At 37.1% G+C, this 22,824-nt stretch overlaps 1 protein-coding gene across 5 annotated transcripts in view; it reads left to right on the top strand.

Moving 5' to 3' along the window:
- The window catches only part of ATP6V1C1 (ATPase H+ transporting V1 subunit C1), a 41,638-nt gene that overhangs the window by 13,814 nt on the left and 5,000 nt on the right, over window positions 1–22,824 (top strand). For 3 of the 5 annotated variants that reach the window (XM_079901330.1, XM_079901328.1, XM_079901331.1), the window contains 12 exons: window positions 425–499; window positions 919–1,089; window positions 2,367–2,434; window positions 7,283–7,368; window positions 10,216–10,310; window positions 11,866–11,957; window positions 13,140–13,238; window positions 15,141–15,209; window positions 19,411–19,503; window positions 19,594–19,687; window positions 21,389–21,486; window positions 22,693–22,819. In XM_079901330.1, the coding sequence (XP_079757456.1) occupies window positions 958–1,089; window positions 2,367–2,434; window positions 7,283–7,368; window positions 10,216–10,310; window positions 11,866–11,957; window positions 13,140–13,238; window positions 15,141–15,209; window positions 19,411–19,503; window positions 19,594–19,687; window positions 21,389–21,486; window positions 22,693–22,819 (1,053 nt within the window). In that variant the 5' untranslated portion in view covers window positions 425–499; window positions 919–957. The remainder of the gene's footprint in view (window positions 1–424; window positions 500–918; window positions 1,090–2,366; window positions 2,435–7,282; window positions 7,369–10,215; window positions 10,311–11,865; window positions 11,958–13,139; window positions 13,239–15,140; window positions 15,210–19,410; window positions 19,504–19,593; window positions 19,688–21,388; window positions 21,487–22,692; window positions 22,820–22,824) is intronic. The other 2 variants (XM_079901329.1, XM_079901327.1) reach the window with 1 other exon arrangement.

Below are 22,824 nucleotides of genomic sequence, written 5' to 3'. Positions count from 1 at the left end.
CCTACTTAGATTCTGAGTAGATTTGGTTTTGGACTTTCTTTTCCTCTGTGTGCGTGTGTGCATGTGTGCGTGCGTGTGTATGCGTGTGTGTGTGTGTGTGTGTGTGTGTGTGTGTCAGGGAGAGAGGGAAAGGGGGAGAGGGAGAAAGATTGTGGAAGAGGGTTGGTTTTGTCTTAATGGAACTCTGGAAAGGGAGATCCACAGCCTCTTAATTCAGATCCAATAGTGCTGTATTATGCATCCCTCCCTGCCCCAAGTCATATTTTAAATAAGAGACTGATTTACAAGGTTGATTGTCAAGTTTTTTTTTTTTTTTGCAAATTTGTAAGCGTTTGATGGCCACTAAGTATATGCTAGAGATTGAGGAGATTCCCTTAGATTGAATATGGATGAAAATTAACCACCAATTTGGCTGACCTTGTAGGATTTGCTAAGCCAGATGTGGCAAATTTATTTGGTGGCTACTGTTCAAATGCATTGATTCAATTCTTTTTCAAAGGTAAGAGTTATGCATGTTTTTTTACTTCCTATTTTGGTTTTATGTTTTAAAAATTTAAGATAAACCTATAAATTTGTGACTCTCCCACCTTCTTTTGTGGAATGAAACTATTGGTGGCTGATATTTTGGGTAGTCTCACTTCTTGACTAATTCCCATTTTAGGATGTTTTGTAATTTAAAAAAATTATGTACTTCATGTATTAGGTCTTTATCATCTCTTTCTCCTAGTATCATAAATAAATCACCATTTACCATTTATATGGATTTACATCCAGGTAAGTAGATTTGACTTTGCTTAGGATTGTATGCCAGTGTTGAATTATTGATAGTTTTGCAACAGGCTATGCTTATCACTCAGAAATAATTTAGAAACAAGTGATATTGAATGTACTTTTAGTTTGTTTTGTTTTACATTTCAGAGTCTGTCTTGATTTTGGAAGAAATATCTGGTAACCAACATGACTGAGTTCTGGCTTATATCAGCTCCTGGGGAGAAAACATGTCAGCAAACATGGGAGAAATTGCATGCGGCAACTACGAAGAACAACAATCTTGCAGCTACTTCAAAGTTCAATATTCCTGACTTAAAGGTAAAACTGTGCTGTGCAAAATCGTTCATCATGAAGGAGAGGACAGTTGTCTCTGCTTACCTTTTGGTAGAAATGAGATATCCAGGTTCCTTCAAAAGAAAACTCTCATCTCTAGGGATTGGCATAATTTAAAACTTATCTTGTTCTTTCTGATCTTCAAATTTTAGATAATAAGGAAATTGAGATGTCTTGAAGGAAACTACCAAAACAAAATAACATTTTTCCTAAACTTTTGTGCTGTTCTAAATTGTAATTTAAATTTTAATGAGAAATCTTATGAAAATACTCGATGTATTACTTAAATATGATTTTTAGAAGTGAAAAATCTTAGGACTATGTATTCTTAAATATCACAGTGAATCCATTTTTCTGTTATTAAATTCATGTAATACTCACTGATGTTGTAAATGTTTTACCATTGCACCTCTTTAATTATACTTGGCAAATCTATCCTAGTTATTTAATCTAGTTTATCTATTTAACATTTATCAAACATCAGTAATGTAGCAGCCTCTAAGTGAAGCAGGCTGCCAGTAATCGGTTGACTGAACTTCTGTAAAGAATGGAAAAGATCATGATACTTATATTTTTCTGGTTAACCAAATGGGGCTGTTACATACAACACTCATTTAAGAAATACTTAAAACCACTGGTTTAGTATTTTAGGACTTACGAATTCCTTTGATACACTGATATAGACTGTGGACATTTCTTCCAAAACACGCTCATTTACATATACACAGTGTTGAGTACAAATTCAATTACAGGGAATTCCCTGGTGGTCCAGTGGTTAGGACTGCGTGCTTTCACTGCAGGGGCACGGGTTCAGTCCCTGGTCAGGGAACTAAAATCCTGTGTGCCATGTGGCACGGCCCAAAATAATAATAATCATAAAGTTTCCTTTAAAAAGAAACACCACAATTTCAGTTACAGATGCTCTGATGCACAACCCTGGACCCCTGCTTAGGAGCTGCTCTTGTAAACCATGACTTCAAATGATCCACTGCCACTGGGCAGGACCAGCAGAGGCACAGGCCTGCTACTGTGGAATCTACACATCTAAGTGGTGGCTGTGCCCGTGAATTAGAGGATTATCTTGTACATATAAATAGCTTTGCAGTGTCTAGCAAACATTTTTTAACCACACTTGCATATTATGAAATAAAATATGGAGAACTTAAGATTTGCAGGCCCTTCAAATCAAGATGTTGTATTACCTTGTTTAAAAAAAAACCAGGATGAAATCTCAGTAATGAAATGTTGTTTTTCCCTTCTAGGTTGGCACACTGGATGTCTTGGTTGGTTTGTCGGATGAACTGGCTAAACTGGATGCATTTGTAGAAGGGTAATGTATTTATATACATAGGCTAGAGCAAAATGAGAGTTGCTATTAGGCTACGGGGGCATTGGGTTTATTATCACATGTGTATTCTGCTTATTGGAATGGTTTTAGAAAACAATGACTTTTTTTTCTTTGTAAATCTTTATGAAGATATAATTAATGTGCAATAAAATACAGCTGTTTGACGTGTGAAAATGGTGACTCCTTTTAATATTTTTATTGAGATATAATTTACATGCTAGGCAGTTCACCTACTTCAAGTGTACAATTCAGTGATTTTTCATATATTCACAGAGTTGTGCAGCCATCACCACAATCAATTTTAGTACATTTTCATCCCCCTGCCACTACCATAAACATCCTGTTTCCATTAGTAGTTACTCCCTAACCCCCACTGCCCACTAACCTACTTTCTGACACTACACGTTTGCTTTTTGTGGACATTTCATATAAATGGAATCATACAATATGTCATCTCTTGTGACTGGCTTCTTTTCCTTAGTGTAATGTTTTCAAGGTTCATCCGTGTTGTAGCATGTGTCAACATTTAATTTCTTTTTATTACCAAATAATATTACATTGTGAGGATATACTGCATTTTGTTAATCCATTCATCAGTTGATGGATATTAAGGTTGTTTCCATTTTTTGGCTCATATGAATAATGCTACCATGAATATTTGTGTACAAGTATTTGTGAGCTCATGTGTTTTCATTTCTCTTGGGTATGTACCTAGGAGTGGAATTGCTGGGTCAATGTGACTGTACTTTTAACATTTTGAAGAACTGCCAGACTGTTTTCCAAAGTGGTTGTACCATTTTACGGTCTCACCAGCAGTGTACGAAGGTTCTAATTTCTCCATATTGTCGACAATACTTGTTACTATCCATATTTTTGATTATAGCCATCCTAGTGGATATTAAAGAGAATTTCATTGTGTTTTTGATTTGCATTTCCCTGATGGCTAATAATGTGTTTAACATCTTTTCATGTGTTTGTTAGCCATTTGTGTTTCTTCTTTGGGGAAATGTCTGTTTGGATCCTTTGCCTGTTTTTTAATTGGCTTATTGGTCATTTGATTATTGACTTGTAAGAGTTCTTTATATATTGTAGATACAACTCTTATCAGATATGACTTGCAAATATTTTCTCCCATTCTGTCGGTCGTCTTCACTTTCTAGATAGTGTCCTTTGAAGCACAAAACATTTAATTTTAATGTCCAATTTATCTCTTTTTTGTTGTTGCTTGTGTTTTTGATGTTGTATGGAAGAAAACATTGCCTAATCCAAGGTCACACAGTTTTATGTCTGTATTTTCTCTTAAGAGTTTTATAGTTTTAGTTTTTACATTTAGGTCTTTGATCCATTTTGAGTGAATTTTGTATATGGTGGTAGGGAGAAGTCCATCTTCATTCTTTTGCATGTGGATATCCAGTTGTCCATTTGTTGAAAAGACTGTTCTCTCTCCATTGAACTGTCCTGACACCCTTGCAAAAATCCATGGAACATAAATGTAAGGGTTTATTTCTGGACTCTCATTTGTATTCCATATTCCTGTCCAGTACCACATTGCCCTCTTTACTGCAGCTTTGTAGTAAGTTTTGAAATTAGGAAGTGTGAGCTCTCCAACTTAACTTTGTCTTTTTCAAGATTATTTTGGCTGTTTGGTTCCTTTCATTTCCATTTGAATTTTAGGAATACCATGTCAAATATCTGCTAGAAGTCAGCTGGAATTTTGAGGGGGATTATGTAGAATCTGTAGGTAATTGGGGCAGTATTGCCATCCTGACATATTAAGTCTTTGATTCATGAACATGGGCTGTTATACCATTTATTTGAAGATTTATTTGGTGATGATTTTGTCTTCAAAATTCAGTTACATTAAAAGATTTTTCTAGGCTACAGGTTTAGTCACTTGAAATTCAGTTACTGTGTATTTTAGCTGAAGATGGGTATGGGATCTGTAATAACTTTCTGAATTTTGATTAATTGACAGACTCAGTCTACAATCCCTTTGACTCTTGACGTACAGAGCTTTCTAAATACTTAGGGCTTAGGTAAATAGGTATAATTTGTAAAAAACCAGAATTTTGGAGAATCTTAGAAATGTACCTCTGATTAAAGCTTTAAGGGAACAGACCTGAATAGAGGGGAACTTAATCTCAAAATCTGTGCAGAAGGGTTTTCTTGTTTATGCTGTTATGCTTTTCTGAATTGATAGAACCACCATAATGCAGTACTCTGGTAGTAGAGGCTGAGGTGTTGCAGAGAGATCTTTTGACATAACAACATGTGGTAAGTAAATAAATAGACCTAAAGATGTACTCATGAGGCAAAAGGCCAGTTGGGGGCTAGTTTTACAGTAGATTATGCAAGAGATACTGAAAACGTCAGCTAAGGGCAGGCACTAGGCAATAAAAATGGAAAAGAGAGGATGAAAGCAAAAGTAACAAACTGCTTTTAGGGTTAATAATTCCATGCATTCAGTAGAGCAAATGTGAAAGTAATTTTTGATGATAGTCTCAGTTCTTACCATCAGTCGGTTTTTTGTCTCTTGGTTTCTTGATTATAGGTTTTTAATTAAGTAAACTTTTCGTGGTTGCCCCCCCCTGAGGTGATTGTCCTTTCTGCAGTCCCACCAGCCTCATTGCAATGTTAGGTCATGACAACGAAGAGGACAGTGAGAAGGGAGGTTCCTGAGAATATAATTATTAACACTTACTTGGATCCTTATAAATCACCTCAGTAGCTCTCTAGATCTTTCTTTAAATCATCAGTGGGATGTCCTGAGTATAGTTTAAGGTTTGCGCACATTTTTTAGGGAAGTAAGTATTTAGGGCAAATGCAGTTCATTTGGTCAGAAGCATTGCAAGTTGCCTATGCAGTTTGTCAGCTATTCTTTTCTGCACTGTTACGCAATCTAGTCTTTGTATCAGTCTTCCTGAAAGATAAGAGGAATTTAAAAATCATATGATTGTTAGACTTAGGTAGAATTGACAGATGCTAGCTTAATGACTGAGTGTTCCAGTTTTTAAACACTGAACATTGTGCTGGAGTAAATTATAGTTCATACTTTTTCAGTAATCTGATCATTAGAGCAGTTTGTTTTTTGTTTTTTTTTTTTAAGGTTACCATGTGTCATGGATACTCCCGTAGAGATGCATAGGGAGATTGTCAAGGTCTGAGTTATGCGATGTTAAGTTGATAAATTTGACACCAGGCAGTTCTACACTCTGAACCATTTCTGTGGTAAACATGCACATTTTTTTAAAAAAATTGAAGTATAGTTGATTTACAGTGTTGTGAACATGCACATTTTGGAATGTTCATAGCAGATGGTTCTGTTTACAAGATGCTCGTCAACTTATATAGGAATAATGGTTTGTCTTCTGTGAAGGAATGGGTGAATTTTGGAGACACAGCCAAGTGTATGGACAAATCCCAAGTTAAACATGTTGAAGACTTACGGCTTACATCATTTTTTTCTGAATTTGTTCCACTTTCTTAGGTTTGAGGTCATTCCGCATAGGATTGTCATTCACATTTTGTCCTTCTGTTGCTTCTTTCTGGCCTTTATTGGTTCATGTTGCAGGAGTTTCTTAATTTGTCTTCCAGTTTACACTCCCTGTTGTTGAGCACAAAGTCATTGGAGTAATTGTCCGAAGTCCTGTTTTGACCATATTACACCTCTTCCTAAAGGCTGACATCAGAGGCAATCTACCTGCAGTCTGGCCCCAGCCGGCCGTCCTAGCACAACCTCCTTTCTCCTGAGCACGACACTCCCGGCAGTCTGGACCCCTCATCATTCGTTGCTTTTCTTATCTCTCTGGATCTTGACTCCTATGATGCCCTGTGGCAAGAATATACATTCTTCCCACCTAATCAGCCTTTCAAAACCATTCGTGTCCTTCATTGCCCTGCGCCTGATCCGTTATGCTTTTTTGATTACAGTAGCTGGAAGTGAAGTCTTTTTCCTTTATGCGTTTCTGTCTGTAGCCTGGTCATCTCAGCTGGCGCTCACCACAGATGGCTTTGTATTTAGTCATCCGTCTTTTTTGGTATCTTTCCATTTTGATTTTAAGCAATGGGAAGCTAGATTTTTGGCGTATACTTTTGTATCCCACCCACGGCCCAGAGGCAGACAAGGAATGGGGGAAAGAACAACAGACTCCAGAGTCAAGACACCACGTTTTTAGTCACAGCTCTGCTGGGAACTGGTTTTGTGACTTTTGGGGCTAAGTCACTTACTCTCTTCATACCTGGGGGTGTCTTTATTTATAAAGTGAAGGGATTGAGAAGGTGATATGCAGATGCCTCAGTAGTTTTGGCACCATGGTTTCCCCTTTAGATTGTTTTTCTCAAATAGTAGATGCTCAATAAATAGTTAATGAATAAGTAGTGTAGGACCGCATTCTTCATTGTTACCATTGCTTGTATTCTATTGCCTGTGGGATCCCTTTTGTCCTAAGGGGAAGGACATAACTGGTGAATGAAAGCTCCTGCTTCCCCCTTTGTTTTTGCAGTGCAGTGAGATCTGTTGCCCAGTTTTTCAGCTTATTCTTGCTAGCTTTCCACTACTTTCTTTCTGGACTTGGTAAACATATTGCATGTGGTCTCCTTAAAACTACAGTTACTCAGTTGAGTTTGACATATGTAATAAGATCTTCGTGCTTTTTGTCCTTAAAACATTATTTTAGAAGTTAGGACCCATTTGTTCTATATTATACAGATAGTGTAATTGGAACAAATAGAGTCAAATTCGTGTCTTTATGTAATGTGTTCATTGTATAGTATGGAATTTAGGTTGTTTTCCTGAAAGTGATTGTTGATTTTTTTTTTTTTTCTCCCAAGGGTGGTTAAGAAAGTGGCTCAGTATATGGCTGACGTATTGGAGGATAGTAAAGATAAAGTTCAGGAGAATTTGTTGGCCAATGGAGGTAAGCTAATGTTTCATGATTTGCAATTTATTTCTATAAAGTGAATGACTTAAAAAAGGTTTATAGGTAAGGATATTAAATACAATAGAAAGCCATTAAAATAGAATGATTACTACTGAATTTGGTGATATTGCCAGTTACATTCTTTCCTCTGAAACACAACCTCTCATAAGACAATCCTACATAATATATAATATAGTTTATGATATGGATCTTCCAAAAGCAATATTATAAAGATTTACCTTAGTTCTTTCCAGAATCTATTTGTCAACTCCCATTAACAACTGTGTTTCCAAGTTATGTCTCTCAGCATTGTTCCAGTTGAATACTTGTTTTCTCTGGCTTTTTGTATTTAATAGCATCCAACTGCCAAATCCTTACAATAAAAATTATTAATTTTATTGCAGAGTAATGCCTCCTCCCTTCAGATTTGAATGTGACATTTCTTTAGTACCCATAGAAATAGTCTACCACTGACCTCTCCATAGCTAGAAACTAGTATTTACGTAGAGTTTGCTTTATGTAATAATGGCTTTATAAAGATGGTTTCAACCGCATTGTTGTCATTTATACTTGGATTTGTTGTTTTCTCCTGAAATATCACTTTAGCACTTGCTTCATTTTTAATTAGGCTGATCTTTAGTGATATGTCATTATAATAAGAAACAACCCTTTCCTTTCTTTCTGTCCTATATTGCCTACTGTGATAAATAAAGGTCACTGATGTGACTTGGTTAAATTAACGTTTGTTAAGTAAAGCCCTGGGGTGTCATGGGTTGGTGAGCCACGGTTCAACAAAAAACCACAAGGGAAAGAGAAATAGAGAAGTTTATTACTCACAGGTCCTGGAGGAGGGGGGCAAGGCAGGGAGGTCAAGACGGGGTGCCGGCAGAGGGAGAGCGGCGGGACCTGGGGCACATGCCTCTATTAGGGTCCGTGGGTGGAGTGCTTTGGGGTTCCCAAGCCAAGTCCAGGTTGGTCGATTCAAACCAAAAAGGAGGGTTTCGGTTAACTTCGAGGGGGTCTTATCTAAAGGGTACACTAGCAGGGGAGGCCCTGGGCAGCAGCAGAGAGCGCTTATCGTAGGGTCATATCAGAGAAATCATATCAGGAGCTTACATCTACTTGTGATTGCAGGCTGTTATCTAGTATAACTTCTAGGCCCCTGTAGGCCACTTGGCCACACAGAAATGGATGCTGAGGCAGCAGTATGGGGATTTGCCTAAACTCTCAGCAGTCACTGTATTTTAAATCCAGTGTCTCTCTAATGTCATTTCTTCTCCTTGCAAATAATAGATGCTCAGAAGTACTTAATCAGTAAAAAAAAAAATTTTTAGTAGTTTATTTTTACTCTTTGCTAATAATAGCGATCCTGAGCTGCTTACTGTGTCTGTTAACGTGCGGCTGGGGGCAGGACGAAAGTTAGGTGTGTTAACAACTTAGTTGCCTTCACTGGTCTCTAGGTACCTGATGAACTAGGGCGGTCAGTCTGCGAGGCCGAATGGGGGATGACAGTCTAGGGGGCATTGCATCCAAAACTGCTTTTGGAGATACCATCTATGTTGTTGACTCGCTGGTATTATGTAGGGAGAAGTTGAGGAGAGAAGATATTTTGGTATGAATTACTTTTGCCAGTTAACCATAATTGACATTTGGTTTCCCTGACCTTGGTCCCATCAGACTTGAGGAGTAAAGTCATCTTGACTACCACACTTCCAGGGAATTAGTGGTTGAGTGTCTCTTTGGCTCCACATTTCTTTTTTTTTTTTTTTTTTTTGCGTTACGCGGGCCTCTCACTGTTGTGGTCTCTCCCGTTGCGGAGCACAGCCTCTGGACGTGCAGGCTCAGCGACCATGGCTCACGGGCCCAGCCGCTCTGCGGCATGTGGGATCTTCCCGGACCGGGGCACGAACCCGCGTCCCGTGCATCGTCAGGCGGACTCTCAACCGCTGTGCCACCAGGGAAGCTCTGCATTTCTTATTCTTGTCATTTGAAAGTACAAAGGTCCATGTTTTGAAGATTACTGAAATATAGACTCCTAGAAACAGTCATCACAGAGTTTTAACAGACAAGTTCATTTTCAGTTTGTTTGGGTAAGTTGCAAAGAAAGAACATACTTTTGTCAGATTCTAATTATTGAGGAGACAGTTTGAAGTAGGGTTTTTTTTTAATGTATTATTTTTTAAATTATTTTATTTTATTTATTTTTGGCTGTGTTGGGTCTTTGTTGCTGCGCGTGGGCTTTCTCTAGTTGCGGCAAGCGGGGGCAACTCTTCATTGCGGTGCGTGGGCTTCTTATTGCTGTGGATTCTTTGGTTGCAGAGCGCGGGCTCTAGGCGCGCGGGCTCAGTAGTTGTGGCGCGTGGGCTCAGTAGTTGTGGCATGCAGGCTCTAGAGCACAGGCTCCACGGCATGTGGGATCTTCCTGGACCAGGGCTCGAACCCGTGTCCCCTGCATTGGCAGGTGGATTCTTAACCACTGTGCCACCAGGGAATCCCCTGAAGTAGATTCTTAATCTTTTTGTGTCTCTTTCTTCTACATATGAGGCATATCATGGGTATGTACATATTCCATTTATTAAGTCATCAGATTAGAAAGGAACATTTTAATATATATTAAATTTTGAGTAAGGAGAAGAGATCCAATCAGATTACAAGGTAAAAATTTTGATTAATCCATGTTGCTTAATACAGTTCCACATTTACTTAACCAGGACTCTTCACAAATGATGACATCTTTACTGATTTTCTTAATGCCAGTTTCAGCACTAAAACCTATTACTGTGTAGCAAACTATAAAAAATTCTATTGCTTCTCCTCAGTAATTTATTTCTTCCCTTATTTCAGTTGACTTGGTTACTTATATAACAAGGTTTCAATGGGACATGGCTAAATATCCAATCAAGCAGTCCCTGAAAAATATTTCTGAAATAATTGCCAAGGTAAGATAAAAAATGATACAGGTAGGACACATTGATTTATAGTGGCTTTATTTATTTTATAAGTATTTAGCTATTAAATACTCTAATTTAGGTTTTGACAGGGCAGCTTAATTATATGTGACTTATTACAGTTTTACTAAAAAAAAAGGTGTCAAAAAAGGATAACACTTTCATGTGTACATTATCCAAATTGTGTAGTTTATTTAGGTAGTTAAGTTAAATGTTGCATCAACAATGTTTGAATAAGAAAAGTAACTTTAAAATTTTATAGTTATTTATATAAATTTGAAGCATAATTGAGATCACATAGAACAGGAAGTTGGAATAGATTAGAGATTTATGAATCATTCAGATGTATGATAATGGTAACTTAAGTATGTTTATGTACAGTACTGATTCAGATTAAACTTTATGGGTTCTCTGACACCTTCCCTTCTGATGTTCAGTATTGATTCTCTACCCAGAAAAATTGCCCGTATTCTTGTACCACATGATTTTATGTACAGTTTCAGGGAGCCCACAGGTGTTAAAGCCCATCCATGAATTCACTGAATTAAGAGCTCCTTTTATGTTTCAAAGTCCTTGAGCTTGAGAGAAAAATGTAAAAGTCTTACCTGAAACTATAATGAGGCAGTAGACAAGGACCTATTAATTGTGTGACAACATTTCTATGACCTGGCTAGGATGAAAAGTATGGTTTAAATCATCTGGACAGACTTCCTTGGCTCCCACTGGCTTTATTTGTACGTTGTGCTCTATGGTTACATGTAAATGAATAGCATATCAAGGATTTTAACTCAAGTCATCATATAATTTAATGAAAATGAGTAGTCAGATAATATAAAGTGGTGCTCTTACTATGAGCCTTGTTTTCTTTTGATCCTTATCAAGGATTTAGTCGTCTTCTTCCTGATACTATTATAGTTGAGGAAAGAGGCTCAGAGAGGTGAAGTAGTTTACCCCAGTGCCACACAGCTGGTGATGGTAGAGCTGAGTTGAAATTAGTTCCTCAAACGTTAAATCTACTGCTTTGTGTTTTCTCCCTAAGTTGTTAGTAGTTTTACTCATCTTTTTGAAAAATCAGCTTGTGTAACATTTATAAATAAATTCAAACATAATTTTAATTTTATTGCAAAAATATTTTGTGGAAGAGTAGTGGTGTTGTGAACAGCAAAACTCTATGTGATTTAGTTCCTTTGGAAATCAATCCTTGAAACTTGTATTTTAAAGCCTTTTAATTAGTTATCTCTGTAACCAGTGGCCTAGATTCCATTTACGTGGTTTAAGAAGTAATATAGTAACAATAATTAAAATACATGTAGACTAAAACATTATCCTTAATAGAAAAGATTATATGAAAATTACCATAGTTATTAAAAATGAAGTAGGTTTGTTTTTTAATGACCTTTAAAGGCATGCTTTTAAAATAATAGAATATTTTTACATCAGGAACTAGTGGTGTTTTGTTTTTTAAAGTTTAAGCACAGCTACTTTGATTGTATTAGTAGAGGCAGGTTTAGGAAAATTTTCCCTTTTTCTCTTTTTCTCTTTAAAGGGAGTGACTCAGATTGACAATGACCTGAAATCTCGAGCATCCGCATATAACAACCTGAAAGGGAATCTTCAGAATTTGGAACGAAAGAATGCGTAAGCATGTCAAGTATATGTAAATAATTAAAAATTGGGAGGGACTTCCTTGGAGGTCCAGTAGTTAAGAATCTGTGCTTCCACTGCAGGGGGTGCAGGTTCAATCCTGGGCGGGGAACTAAGATTCCGCGTGCCTCACGGCACAGCCAAAAAAAAAAAAAAGAATTGGGGACGCACTCTAGCATACACTGAATGAACTATTGTTAGGGGTTAGTAAGTTCCACTTTGTGCTGTTTCTATAATCAAAATGGTGTTTTTTTCACTTCATGGAGAAAAGCTCACTAATTCAGGCTAGTCAAAACAGATGTGAGGCTGATTTATTATACTCGTTTCATACATAATACTTGTGAGTTGGGTCCTGGTTTATCCCTTTATCCATCTGGTTTTTCACTGAAAATTATCTAAAGTTAATTGTTTTAAATCAAATGATAGTTTAATTACATAGCAATTATCTGCTGCTTAAAAGAGTTCTATAGAAGAATCCTTTTGTAATGTAATACTCATTCTTTAATTTTTCTGTTTTCCAAGTTTTGATTTTTTACATATTAGGTTTTCTTAAAATAGACCACTTTTGTTTTGGTTAATATCACTGTAGTATGACTACTACAAGTGTAGCTTTAAGCACTTAACTCTTCCAGTTATGCATTCATATCCCAGAGAGAAAGTTGGTTGGATACTGTCAGTGGTACAAACAGGGCAAATCATTTTCACTGTGAAATGTACTAGGAGACCAAATGAAGACTGTGTTAAAAGAGTTGATTATTGGGTTAACTAACCAAAATTGATACCCAGGAAGAGGGAGGAAAATCAAAGGTTGTGCTTAGATGATATGATTTCATAATTATGATGAGGTAGACTTTAACTGATACCTAATGAATAACACTTTCTCAGTTAAGATACTATATATGTAATCAAGAGAAGAGCTGAGTTATAAGAATTAAAGCAAACACAAAGGGAGACACTAGAGGCAAGTTCTGATAAAATGTTTACATTTCTTCGGGTTTGGATGTGGGAAATATTCAGCTAAATTTTGACTTCTTATAAAATAAAATGTTAACTCAGGCTAATCCCTCTCTTGAGATGTATATATAGTATATGTGACTATAATTAGCCTGCTGTTTCTTTACTTGTGTTCTGGAAGCACATAATTATCAGCCTAATGATTTTTTTCTTATTCCTCAGAGGAAGTTTGCTAACTAGAAGTCTAGCAGAAATTGTGAAGAAGGATGACTTTGTTCTTGACTCAGAGTATCTCGTCACATTACTGGTCGTGGTTCCCAAGTATGTCTTTTTATTACAGAAGGTTTTTACCTGTTAATATACAAGAAAAATATTAGTGTCTGATATTGTAATTTGAAGTTTTCCATAAACCCAAGTGTAAAGGGAGTATCACCTTGTCATTTGCTCTGTCAACCAACGTGTACTCGTATGGCACATACAGTAGAATTTAGTTCATAACCTGGTAATAGAGCTGTCAGTTATAAATTGATATTCCAGATCAAAATTTGCTTAGTACAGTTGGCCCATTAAAAAATTAAATAATGCTAAATTATTGGACTTAAAAGAAATATTGTTCTTAGATTTTTCAAAACAGGGAGCTATTTCATTTTCTGAAAAATATTTGATGATTGGTTAGGATGAATTAAGCCCTCTGAGAAGCAAAGGATGGATTAGATAAAAGCATGGCATATTTTTTCTGCAAAGGGCCAGATAGTAAGTATTTTACCCTTTGCAAGGCATATGGTCTCTGATACAACTACTCAGTTCTGCCACTTCAACTTTGTGGTTGTAGCTGAAAGCGGTCACACACAGTATGTACATGAATGAACATGGCTGTGTGTCAGTAGAAATTTATTTACAAAAACAGGTGTACAGGTTATGGGTGTAGTTTGCTGGGTTAGACTATCCTTTGAAATCTCCTTTAGATTAGGCCTTCTGTTTTAATTAATATTTGGTAATCTTGGTAAAATGAAACCTTTGGAAGATTAGAACTGTGTGTGTGTGTCTGTGTCTGTGTGTGTGTGTGTGAGAGAGAGAGAGAGAGAGAGAGAGAGAGAGAGGGAGAAAGAGAGGGCGAGGGAGAGAGGGAAAGAGACACTGTTAATGGTTTCACTTCTGACTTACACTAAAATCTCACTATCAGGGAATCTTCAGGGGATCCAAACTGGGATGGGAGATTTGGGGACTCTTCAGAGCATTATTCATGAAATCTTTCTTTGCTGTGCTCTCCATTTTTGTCTGGTTAGGAAACTGGGAATATTAGAAAATGATGCCTACTGGAAAGGGGTGGGAAAGGACCTCCATTGAATTTCAGTGGCTACAGTATTACCTGACTTCTGCTTTTTACCCCTTACTGCAGAATACTAGAACACTATTTCTAAAAAATTTCTCTGTCTTTGTGTTTTTATACTTTTACAGGAAAATAACCTTTGCCCAGATAAAAGATTTGTCTCATGCAACCTTTATTTAAAATTTGTGTTTAAGACCAGAAGTTTTCATAGTTTTCTGTGCACTGTACTTGAAACCTCGGATAGGACCTAGGATACCTTGTATAATGGATTATTCACTATCCTGGCTATAGATACTACAATTCTTTATTTTGTACTGCATATATAATCATCTCTCGCCACACCTACAAAAGCCAGTGGTGTCTAGAAAGGTTGTTGCACAGTGATCTGTGGCAGCTTGGTTTACTGTCACTTTGTTTACTCAGCACTTCCTGGTACTCTGTGCTTTTGGTAAATGTGGTTTTACCCAGCTGCTCATAATAGTCACTGAATAGAAATGTTAGTGATTGCAGCATGGCTTCTCTCTCTCTTTCTTTCGTTTTTTTCTTTTTTTGGTGAGGTAATAATGTATATCAACCCTAAAGTTTGAAAGTAATTTAGATTCTGTATTTTGCTTTGCTTCCTTTCCAAACTTAGTTCTAGAATGTGCCTCTTTTGCAGTAGTTACTGGATGTAAGAGATGGTGAGCTGTATTTCCTGCTTTACCACTCAGTGTATTTGAAATTCATTCTTTGTACAAAACTTGATTTTGTCGTTGTTGTTGTTAAATAGATTTGAGGTATACCTATTATAGTTGGATTTCCTATTTGTCTCATAATTTTTTCTCTTTCTGGGCTCGGCAGGAAGGTAGGACTTGTTTTTCTCTTCCAGTAACTTAATTGTATCTTTTCTGCAGGTTAAACCACAATGACTGGATTAAGCAGTATGAAACATTAGCTGAAATGGTAGTTCCAAGGTCTAGCAAGTAAGTAGTAGTCTTTGTAAAGCCTGTTTCTTTCGTAGAATTCCTTTGGTAGTTTGGATGTTGGAATAGGAGATATCTTTATCTTTCCTTTGTGGTAAATTTTACAGTTTTGGAGCCATCATTTTCACCTTAAAAATAAGTGAGTTATATTAACTCTAGCTACTGTAGACCTGGAAGGGCCTTTGTACAGTCTGATCAACCCACTCATGTTTATAGATGTAGAAGTTTGAGGCCACAGAGGTGACGTGGTTTGCCCAGAGTCACACATCTCACTAGTGACAGAGCTGTAACTAGAACCCAGATCTCTGGTGTGGTACTTTTTCTGCTGTGCTACCCTCTCAAAATTCTTCCTTCAATATTTATTGTATACCTACTGTGTGTCTATATTTCCTCATTTATCTTGCAAAGGAAGTGTACCAAGATGGCTACTAGGGTACTCTGTTGATCTGCAAATATTTACCATCACTTTCCAGTACGCATAGATTCTACTGAATCTGTACTTTCCTTTAAAAAAAAAAAAAACTTTTATTAAGCAATTTTAAACTTATGGATTAATATTCACTGTCTAATTTGATATGTACAGCAATTCCATGAAGTAGTTTTGGCAGTTATACTTTTTCTCATAGATGAAGAAATACAAATGCAGAAGAGTTAAGTCATTGCCTAAAGTGTATATGGCTGTATAAGTGTGCAGTGGCAAAGTTAGGACTAAAACTCAGGTCTTTTAACTCCAAGTCCTACACTCTTGACACTACATAGCATGTCATTTTTTCCTGCATTCTGCCATTCTACACAAGATATTCTTCAAGAAAATATTAAGTACAGTGTATATGCACCCCCAAAGAATTGTTTTGTATATACATATATATCCCTCAGTGTGTATATATATATACCGTCAGCATGGTGAAAGAAAGGTCTAGGAGGTAGTAAAGAAGTGGTGTTAGTAAGGCCAGGCCCATGAAATATTTTCTTTTCCAGTTTCATTGTGTCATATGGGAGGTAGCTTAGTATAATGGAAAGAGTCCTGGACCCAGGGATCTGAGTTCTATTGCTGGTTCTGCTACCAACTTGCTATGTGACCTGCGGTAAGTCTTTTAACTTCTCTGGGCCTCATTTTCTTTGTAAAATGAGCATCACACCTTCCCTGTACACATTATGAGGCTCTTTTAAGGCTTGATAAGATAATAAAGTAGAAGGTAATATGATTATTGTAGTTTCACAAATGTTGATTTTTTGAGAATGAAACCACAAACCTGTGCTCATTGTGAATTTTTTTCCCATTTGGGGGGAATACTTTCCATTCACACTGGCCCTTCACGTGGTAAACTGAAGATTGAGGTTGTGTCTTAATGCTGGTTTTCCTCCGAAGCTATTTATCCTGACAGATGACACCTTCTTAGACCTTTGTGCTCTGGAGACCGTAAAAGTCACAGAGGTTGTCTTTATGTTTGGGGGCAGGGAGAGGAGGAGAGTAAGGACCCAGTGCACACAGAATGTCCTCCCACCCTGTGGTGTGTGAGCCTAGTCCAGGGGAGTGGTGTGTAGTCCCAGGTTTATTCGGAAAGAAGGACTTTAGAAATATTACTTCAGACTTACATCTTTTGAAAAATCACTTTGGTAGTTAAAAGGAAAAAAAAATCAGATGCCAACAGTTCAGTATAGGCAATACCTGTCTTCTGAATGACCCCTGAGTGCTCACTGACCACCTGAGAGTCCCCAGCCCTTCCTCACCCAGTGAAAACATCTGTTCACCTATTTATCAGTCTAAAGACTTTTGGAATCATTGACTTGAAAAGTTATTTAAATTTAGTCATTGAGAACAATGCAGTAGCTCAGCCAGCACCTGAAGAGGATGCTTAGTTCACATGGGGCAGACAGGTTTTAGTGGGTTAGTCTGGAATTTTGTACTTCTGTTTAGGAAAGATCTCTATGACTTGATGTTGGATTTTTCACTTATCATAATAACTAACATTTTTGAGTGATTACTATGTGCTGGTCATTGTTCTAAGTGCTTTATTTTAAAGTGAATTACAAGTAGTAATACTGTCACTTGTTGCTTTTTGGCACAATACCTGAGTGGTTACTCTTGGAAGCAGTGAAGATGAAAGTGGACTTTTGAGGAAGAAGAATGGATTGAAAAAAACCATCTTTAAACCTGAAAGAAATAATTTCACCTAAAAAACACACAAAATCTAGCTATTTGCAAAATATTCTACATAAATCTTGAAAGATTGGACCATGTGAAATATTGCCATCATTGGGTGGTTAAGTGCAGGGATGTGTATAAATGCCAAGTCAGAGTTAAAGGCCAAAGAAGCTGAGAGGCTGAGTTCTGCTTCTTTCTGTTGGAAAAACTGTTCAGAAAGAGGTGATTCTCACTTGTACTTTCAGAATTACCACTTAGCTTTTTGTCTGTCTACTTTTGCTCGTTAAGATAATCCGGTTGGGTTACGTCACTGGTTGACTTCGGCCTTTTCTCTGTTGTTGGAAAAACAGCACCACAAACTGATTGGTGCTTCACAGAAGCTTTTGCTCAGGGAGCTAGAGTTCCAGATGAACCAGAGGATCCTAGCGAGGAAGGCCTAGAAAAAAACGACACTAGCCATTGTTCAAAGAAACGTTTCTTTTGTGTTTTGGAGCAGGAGTTGCAAAGATAACTTTTACGAAGAAAAGCAGGAAAGATGCCTTGGCAGTGAAGTGGGTAGGTTGATTGGGGAGCAGAGCAGATGGCAGGACCGAGTCTTAGGAGAGAGGTAAGAAGTCAGAAGCAGCAGGAAGAGCTAGTAGGCTCCAGAAGCACTGCCACGCCCATGGGAGACTGAAAATGCCGTGAGGCAGCCGAAAAGCATTGACCTTTCGTTTCCTCTCGGCCTGGTTTTGTGTGTGAGGAGCTAGTGTTACTGTTTCTACACAGCAGTAGAACTAAACGAAGAGAGTGAGTTTGGAGACCCAGCCTGCAGCTCACAGACTGTCATCTCCACTTGATTTCTGTAGCTGTTCCCTTGGCCTCACCCTCAACCTCTAGAAAGGCTTTACGTCTGGCATCTTAAACTGTAACCCAACTCTTGAACCTGAGCCTGCTTTCCATCTTTTTCACTGTCACGGAACCTGCTGTTTGACGTTGTCCACATCTCTGGTCCCCACCCCTTTGTTTGCATGGACCTTCAAAACAGCAAAGTACTAAAGTTAAAAAGATCAGTTAAGGTTAAGATAAGTTTAAAAGGTGAATATGATAGTGGTGGAATATTGTTAGGATCTGAGATAGCCTGTCAAGTTGGATTTGGCTTTGTTTTGTTTTCTTAACAAATTTATTTATTTATTTTTGGCTGCGTTGGGTCTTCGTTGCTGTGTGTGGGCTTTCTCTAGTTGCGGCGAACGGGGGCTACTCTTCGTTGCGGTGCATGGGCTTCTCTTGTTGCGGAGCACAGGCTCTAGAACGCAGGCTCAGTAGTTGTGGCGCATGGGCTTAGTTGCTCCATGGCATGTGGGATCTTCCCAGACCAGGGATCGAACCCATGTCCCCTGCATTGGCAGGTGGATTCTTAACCACTGGGCCACCAGAGAAGTCCCTTGGCTTTGTTTTGATCCCGATCAGTTTGCACATTACTGTCAGTTGTGGCAAACCTGAGGATCATTAAAGGTTTGTTATCGAGTTCTGTCCACTTTGTAGCTACCTTGCTTTAGATCTGATGGGCACTGGGAACAAGAACGCAGGATAATAGTTTTGAGAGGGCACAAGTTAAAAGGGGTGGGCCGGGACTCATGGGTCAGGGCTGGGCTGGAGAGAGGAAGAGAGATTTCAGTCACCAGAAGAGAAGAGGGTGCTTAGCAAGGAAGTAAGGAGATTCTGGAAACCAGCCAGGTGCTGGACGATTTTTCCTCAGCTGGCCTAGTGCTGATAGAGATTGAAAAGCATGATTCTTGAGTTTGGATGCTTTACTTGATTTAATGTTTAATTTTGTTGGTTAGGAAGGAATGCACTAAGGGGCTGTTAAGGCACCGTAAATAAAAACATCATAAACACTGAGTGTCTTCAGTGTGGAGGCAGTACAGATGAAAAGCACTGAAGTGGTTTGGGAAGGGCTGCTGTACCCTACTGTCTGTTCCTCCTCTTCCTGCCCCTGTTTCTGAATTCTGCCCTCAATATGAACGTGAGCAATAAATACAAAGCTTTAAGTGGACTTGGTCTTTCTCTCTCTAGTGTTCTCTCAGAGGACCAAGACAGTTACCTGTGTAATGTCACCTTGTTTAGGAAGGCAGTTGATGACTTCAGACACAAAGCCAGGGAAAACAAGTAAGATTATTATTTTTTATTTTTTAATTTGTTAGATCACCTATACATGGTGTGGACAATTTTGGTTTTTTTCCCCCCCCCCCAATTTAGATTCATCGTTCGTGACTTCCAGTATAATGAAGAGGAGATGAAAGCAGACAAAGAAGAAATGAACAGGCTTTCTACCGACAAGAAAAAGCAATTTGTATGCGTTTTTAATACTTAGTAATACTATCAGTGTTAAGCAGAAGAAAAAGTGGGACTGCTTTTCTTTAATTTAAAAGAAAACAAAACTTTTCTGATTTTGCTTTTGAGCCATTTGATTCTAGCTTTTTTTCCTACTAAATAATCAAAATAAGTTTTCTCTAAGCAACCTGAGATCTGTGAATCCTTAACTTAAAATATATTATCTTAAAATTAACCCCCCTTAAGTCCATATCAGAAATTAATTTTAAATGCAGTGTTTTAATTAATACCCATATAGTGATGGGGTTATTTTAGTTAAGTAGTAGTTCTCTCTCTTCAGTAAGAAATTTCATTTTTTGAGGCAGATTTTTTTAATGCTGCGTGCAGTCTTTTATTGGAGGAATTTGTATTTAAACCATTGGTGAGTTAGTATGTTCTAGGCACAGTGGAGAACAGGGATGGAATTGTGAGTGAAAGATGGTGTTGACTTTCTTGCTATCTCAAGTACAGGATTATTGTGAAGACTAAAGCTTGTATGGAAGGGGAAACATGACGAGTGAAAATGTATTTCTCTTGTAATGCAAGAGGAAATAAAAGCACATTCCATTTAAAGTTATTTCCAAGTACTTTATGAACTATTGCATCTCAGTTGGGAGAAAACTAACCCTAACCAAGTAATGTCAAATAAAACCAACTTGTTGGGGAGTTCCAGATCACTTTTAAAGAACAGATATTTTAACCAAAGACTTTCACCTTGTTGTATTATCCTTTTTTCGTAAATTGATTGTTACATCCAAATGAGCCTAATAATGTTATCTAAATAACTATTAGCTGAACTGATCATGTGTGTCTTTTAAGTATGGAGAGGTGGTAATAAGTTATTTGTCATTTGTTTCTTTAAAGAAGTGTTTTTATTTAGAAGTACTGAATAACTAAATTCAGAAAGAATATATACTACATAATAGAACCATTAAAAATTTAGAACATGATGAACAGATTTTAGGGATCTAGATCAACCCCCTGATTTTACAGATGAGAAAACTAACACCTAGGGATATTAAATGACTTACTACATAGCTATTTTTCGTTATTCCTGAGAAGTTGTGTGTAATTGAATTCTGTTTTAAATGTATAAAATGTTTAAGAGTATTGGATAGTAAATTTAGATTTTTATATTTTCAAACCTGTAGAAGGAAACGTCTATATTCTGTGTCACTTTAAATGACTTTCATTAAAACATAGGCCTTTTTGGGATTTCCCTGGTGCTCCAGTGGTTAGGACTCTGCACTTCCACTGCAAGGGGCATGGGTTCGATCCCTGGTCAGGGAACTAAGATCCTACAAGCCACGTGGTGCGGCCAAAAAACAGAAAGAAAATAATAATAATTATATATATATATATATATATATATATATATATATATATATATATATATATATATATATATACACCTTTTTCTGTGTAGTGAATAGATTCAATGGATTTTTGTATCTACTGAGGTTACAGAGTAGTGGCTTAATCTTTTCATCTAATTTAAGGTAAAGTATCCAAGATAATGAGAATAATGAAACATATTTAAAGTGAATTATAATGTGATTTAATGCTCCTAAAGATTCTTACTGGATAGTTGCTCCTTTAAAAATACTTGATTTATCTAATTTCTAACTGCCATTTTCAGGACAAATTTTTGGTGATTTTTTTTTTTTCTCTCTTTCTCTAGGGACCACTTGTACGGTGGCTGAAAGTGAATTTCAGTGAGGCGTTTATTGCGTGGATTCATGTAAAAGCGTTGAGGGTTTTTGTTGAGTCTGTTTTGAGGTAAAGGAAGTTAATTGAGAAACTTGGAACTAAAGAATTTATAGATCCCTTTACATTGGACCTGTTTGTTAAAGCACACAGTCTACTAATAGGAAATTGATTTGGAGAAACCAAAGGGCCAGTCGTGAGGGAGAGATTGTCAGTGTCATACTGCTTATTACGTGCATGTTGGTCTTGTCCCTTAATACCGTGTTTGAAGAAAGAGATCACGCTGCTGTGCTCTCTGATTCTTTTCTTATTATGTACTTAAGTTAAATGTAGATTATGAAATATTAGCCAGTGTTTGTTTAAAAGAAGATCATTCGAATATTTTATATGTAGTTTGGTACGCAGTATACCTAATGATGCCTTATCTGAAGTCCTCATTTCAATTAACCTAAAATATGTTTTTATCTTGAGGTACTTAAAATCTCAATCATCTTGTGATCCTCTATACATGTTGCTCATATTAGAAATATATCAAAATGTTTATCTGCAGTCATGCTCACTATTTGTAAATTTCTTTGAATTTTCATAGTAGATATGGGTAGTAATCTCATGTTGTTTATTATCATGAAAGCCCTCCATGTTCTTGGGTTCCGAATCCATGGATTCAACCAACCATGGGTTGAAAATATTCGAAAAAGAAACTCCAGAAAGTTCCAAAAGGCAAAACTTGAATTTACTGAGCACTAGCAACGATTTACATAGCATTTGCATTTTACTTACAACTAATTACATAGCATTTACATTGTATTATAAGTAATCTAGAGATGATTTTAAAGTATACTGGAGGATATGTGTAGGTTATATGCAAACACTACACCATTTTATTTAAGGGACTTGAGCATCCGTGGATTTTGGTATCCATAGGGGTCCTGGAGCCAATTCCCTGCAGATACCTAGAGACACTGTACTAAGTTTACATATTACCACTGTCTGCTGAGGGTATTCATAGATTACCTTAAAAATTGAAGAGTAATTAAAAGTAATTCCTAGTAGACAGTTGGCTCTCATCCTAAAGAAAGATTTCTAATGGACATTGAGGACCAGGGAAGGTTTGAGTTTCTGTGTATATTAGTTGAACTTGTAAACATGGTCATTAAAGTGAGGTACCCTTTCCCCATTAACTGTGATTAAAGAAGAGTGTGAGAGTATTTGCTTTAAAAAGAAAATCTCTGCATATGTTTGCTTGTGTTACATCCTGTATTTCTGCTTATTTATAAGGTATGGCTTGCCAGTGAACTTCCAAGCAATGCTCCTTCAGCCCAATAAGAAAACAATGAAGAAACTAAGAGAAGTATTATATGAATTGTATAAACATCTAGATAGCAGTGCAGCAGCTATTATTGATGTAAG

The sequence above is a fragment of the Stenella coeruleoalba genome, assembly GCF_951394435.1.
Source record: "Stenella coeruleoalba genome assembly, chromosome: 17".
In the NCBI taxonomy this organism is placed as follows: Eukaryota; Metazoa; Chordata; class Mammalia; order Artiodactyla; family Delphinidae; genus Stenella; species Stenella coeruleoalba.
The sequence above is the reverse complement of the archived record's forward strand: the minus strand, read 5'-3'. Positions and strand labels throughout refer to the sequence as shown.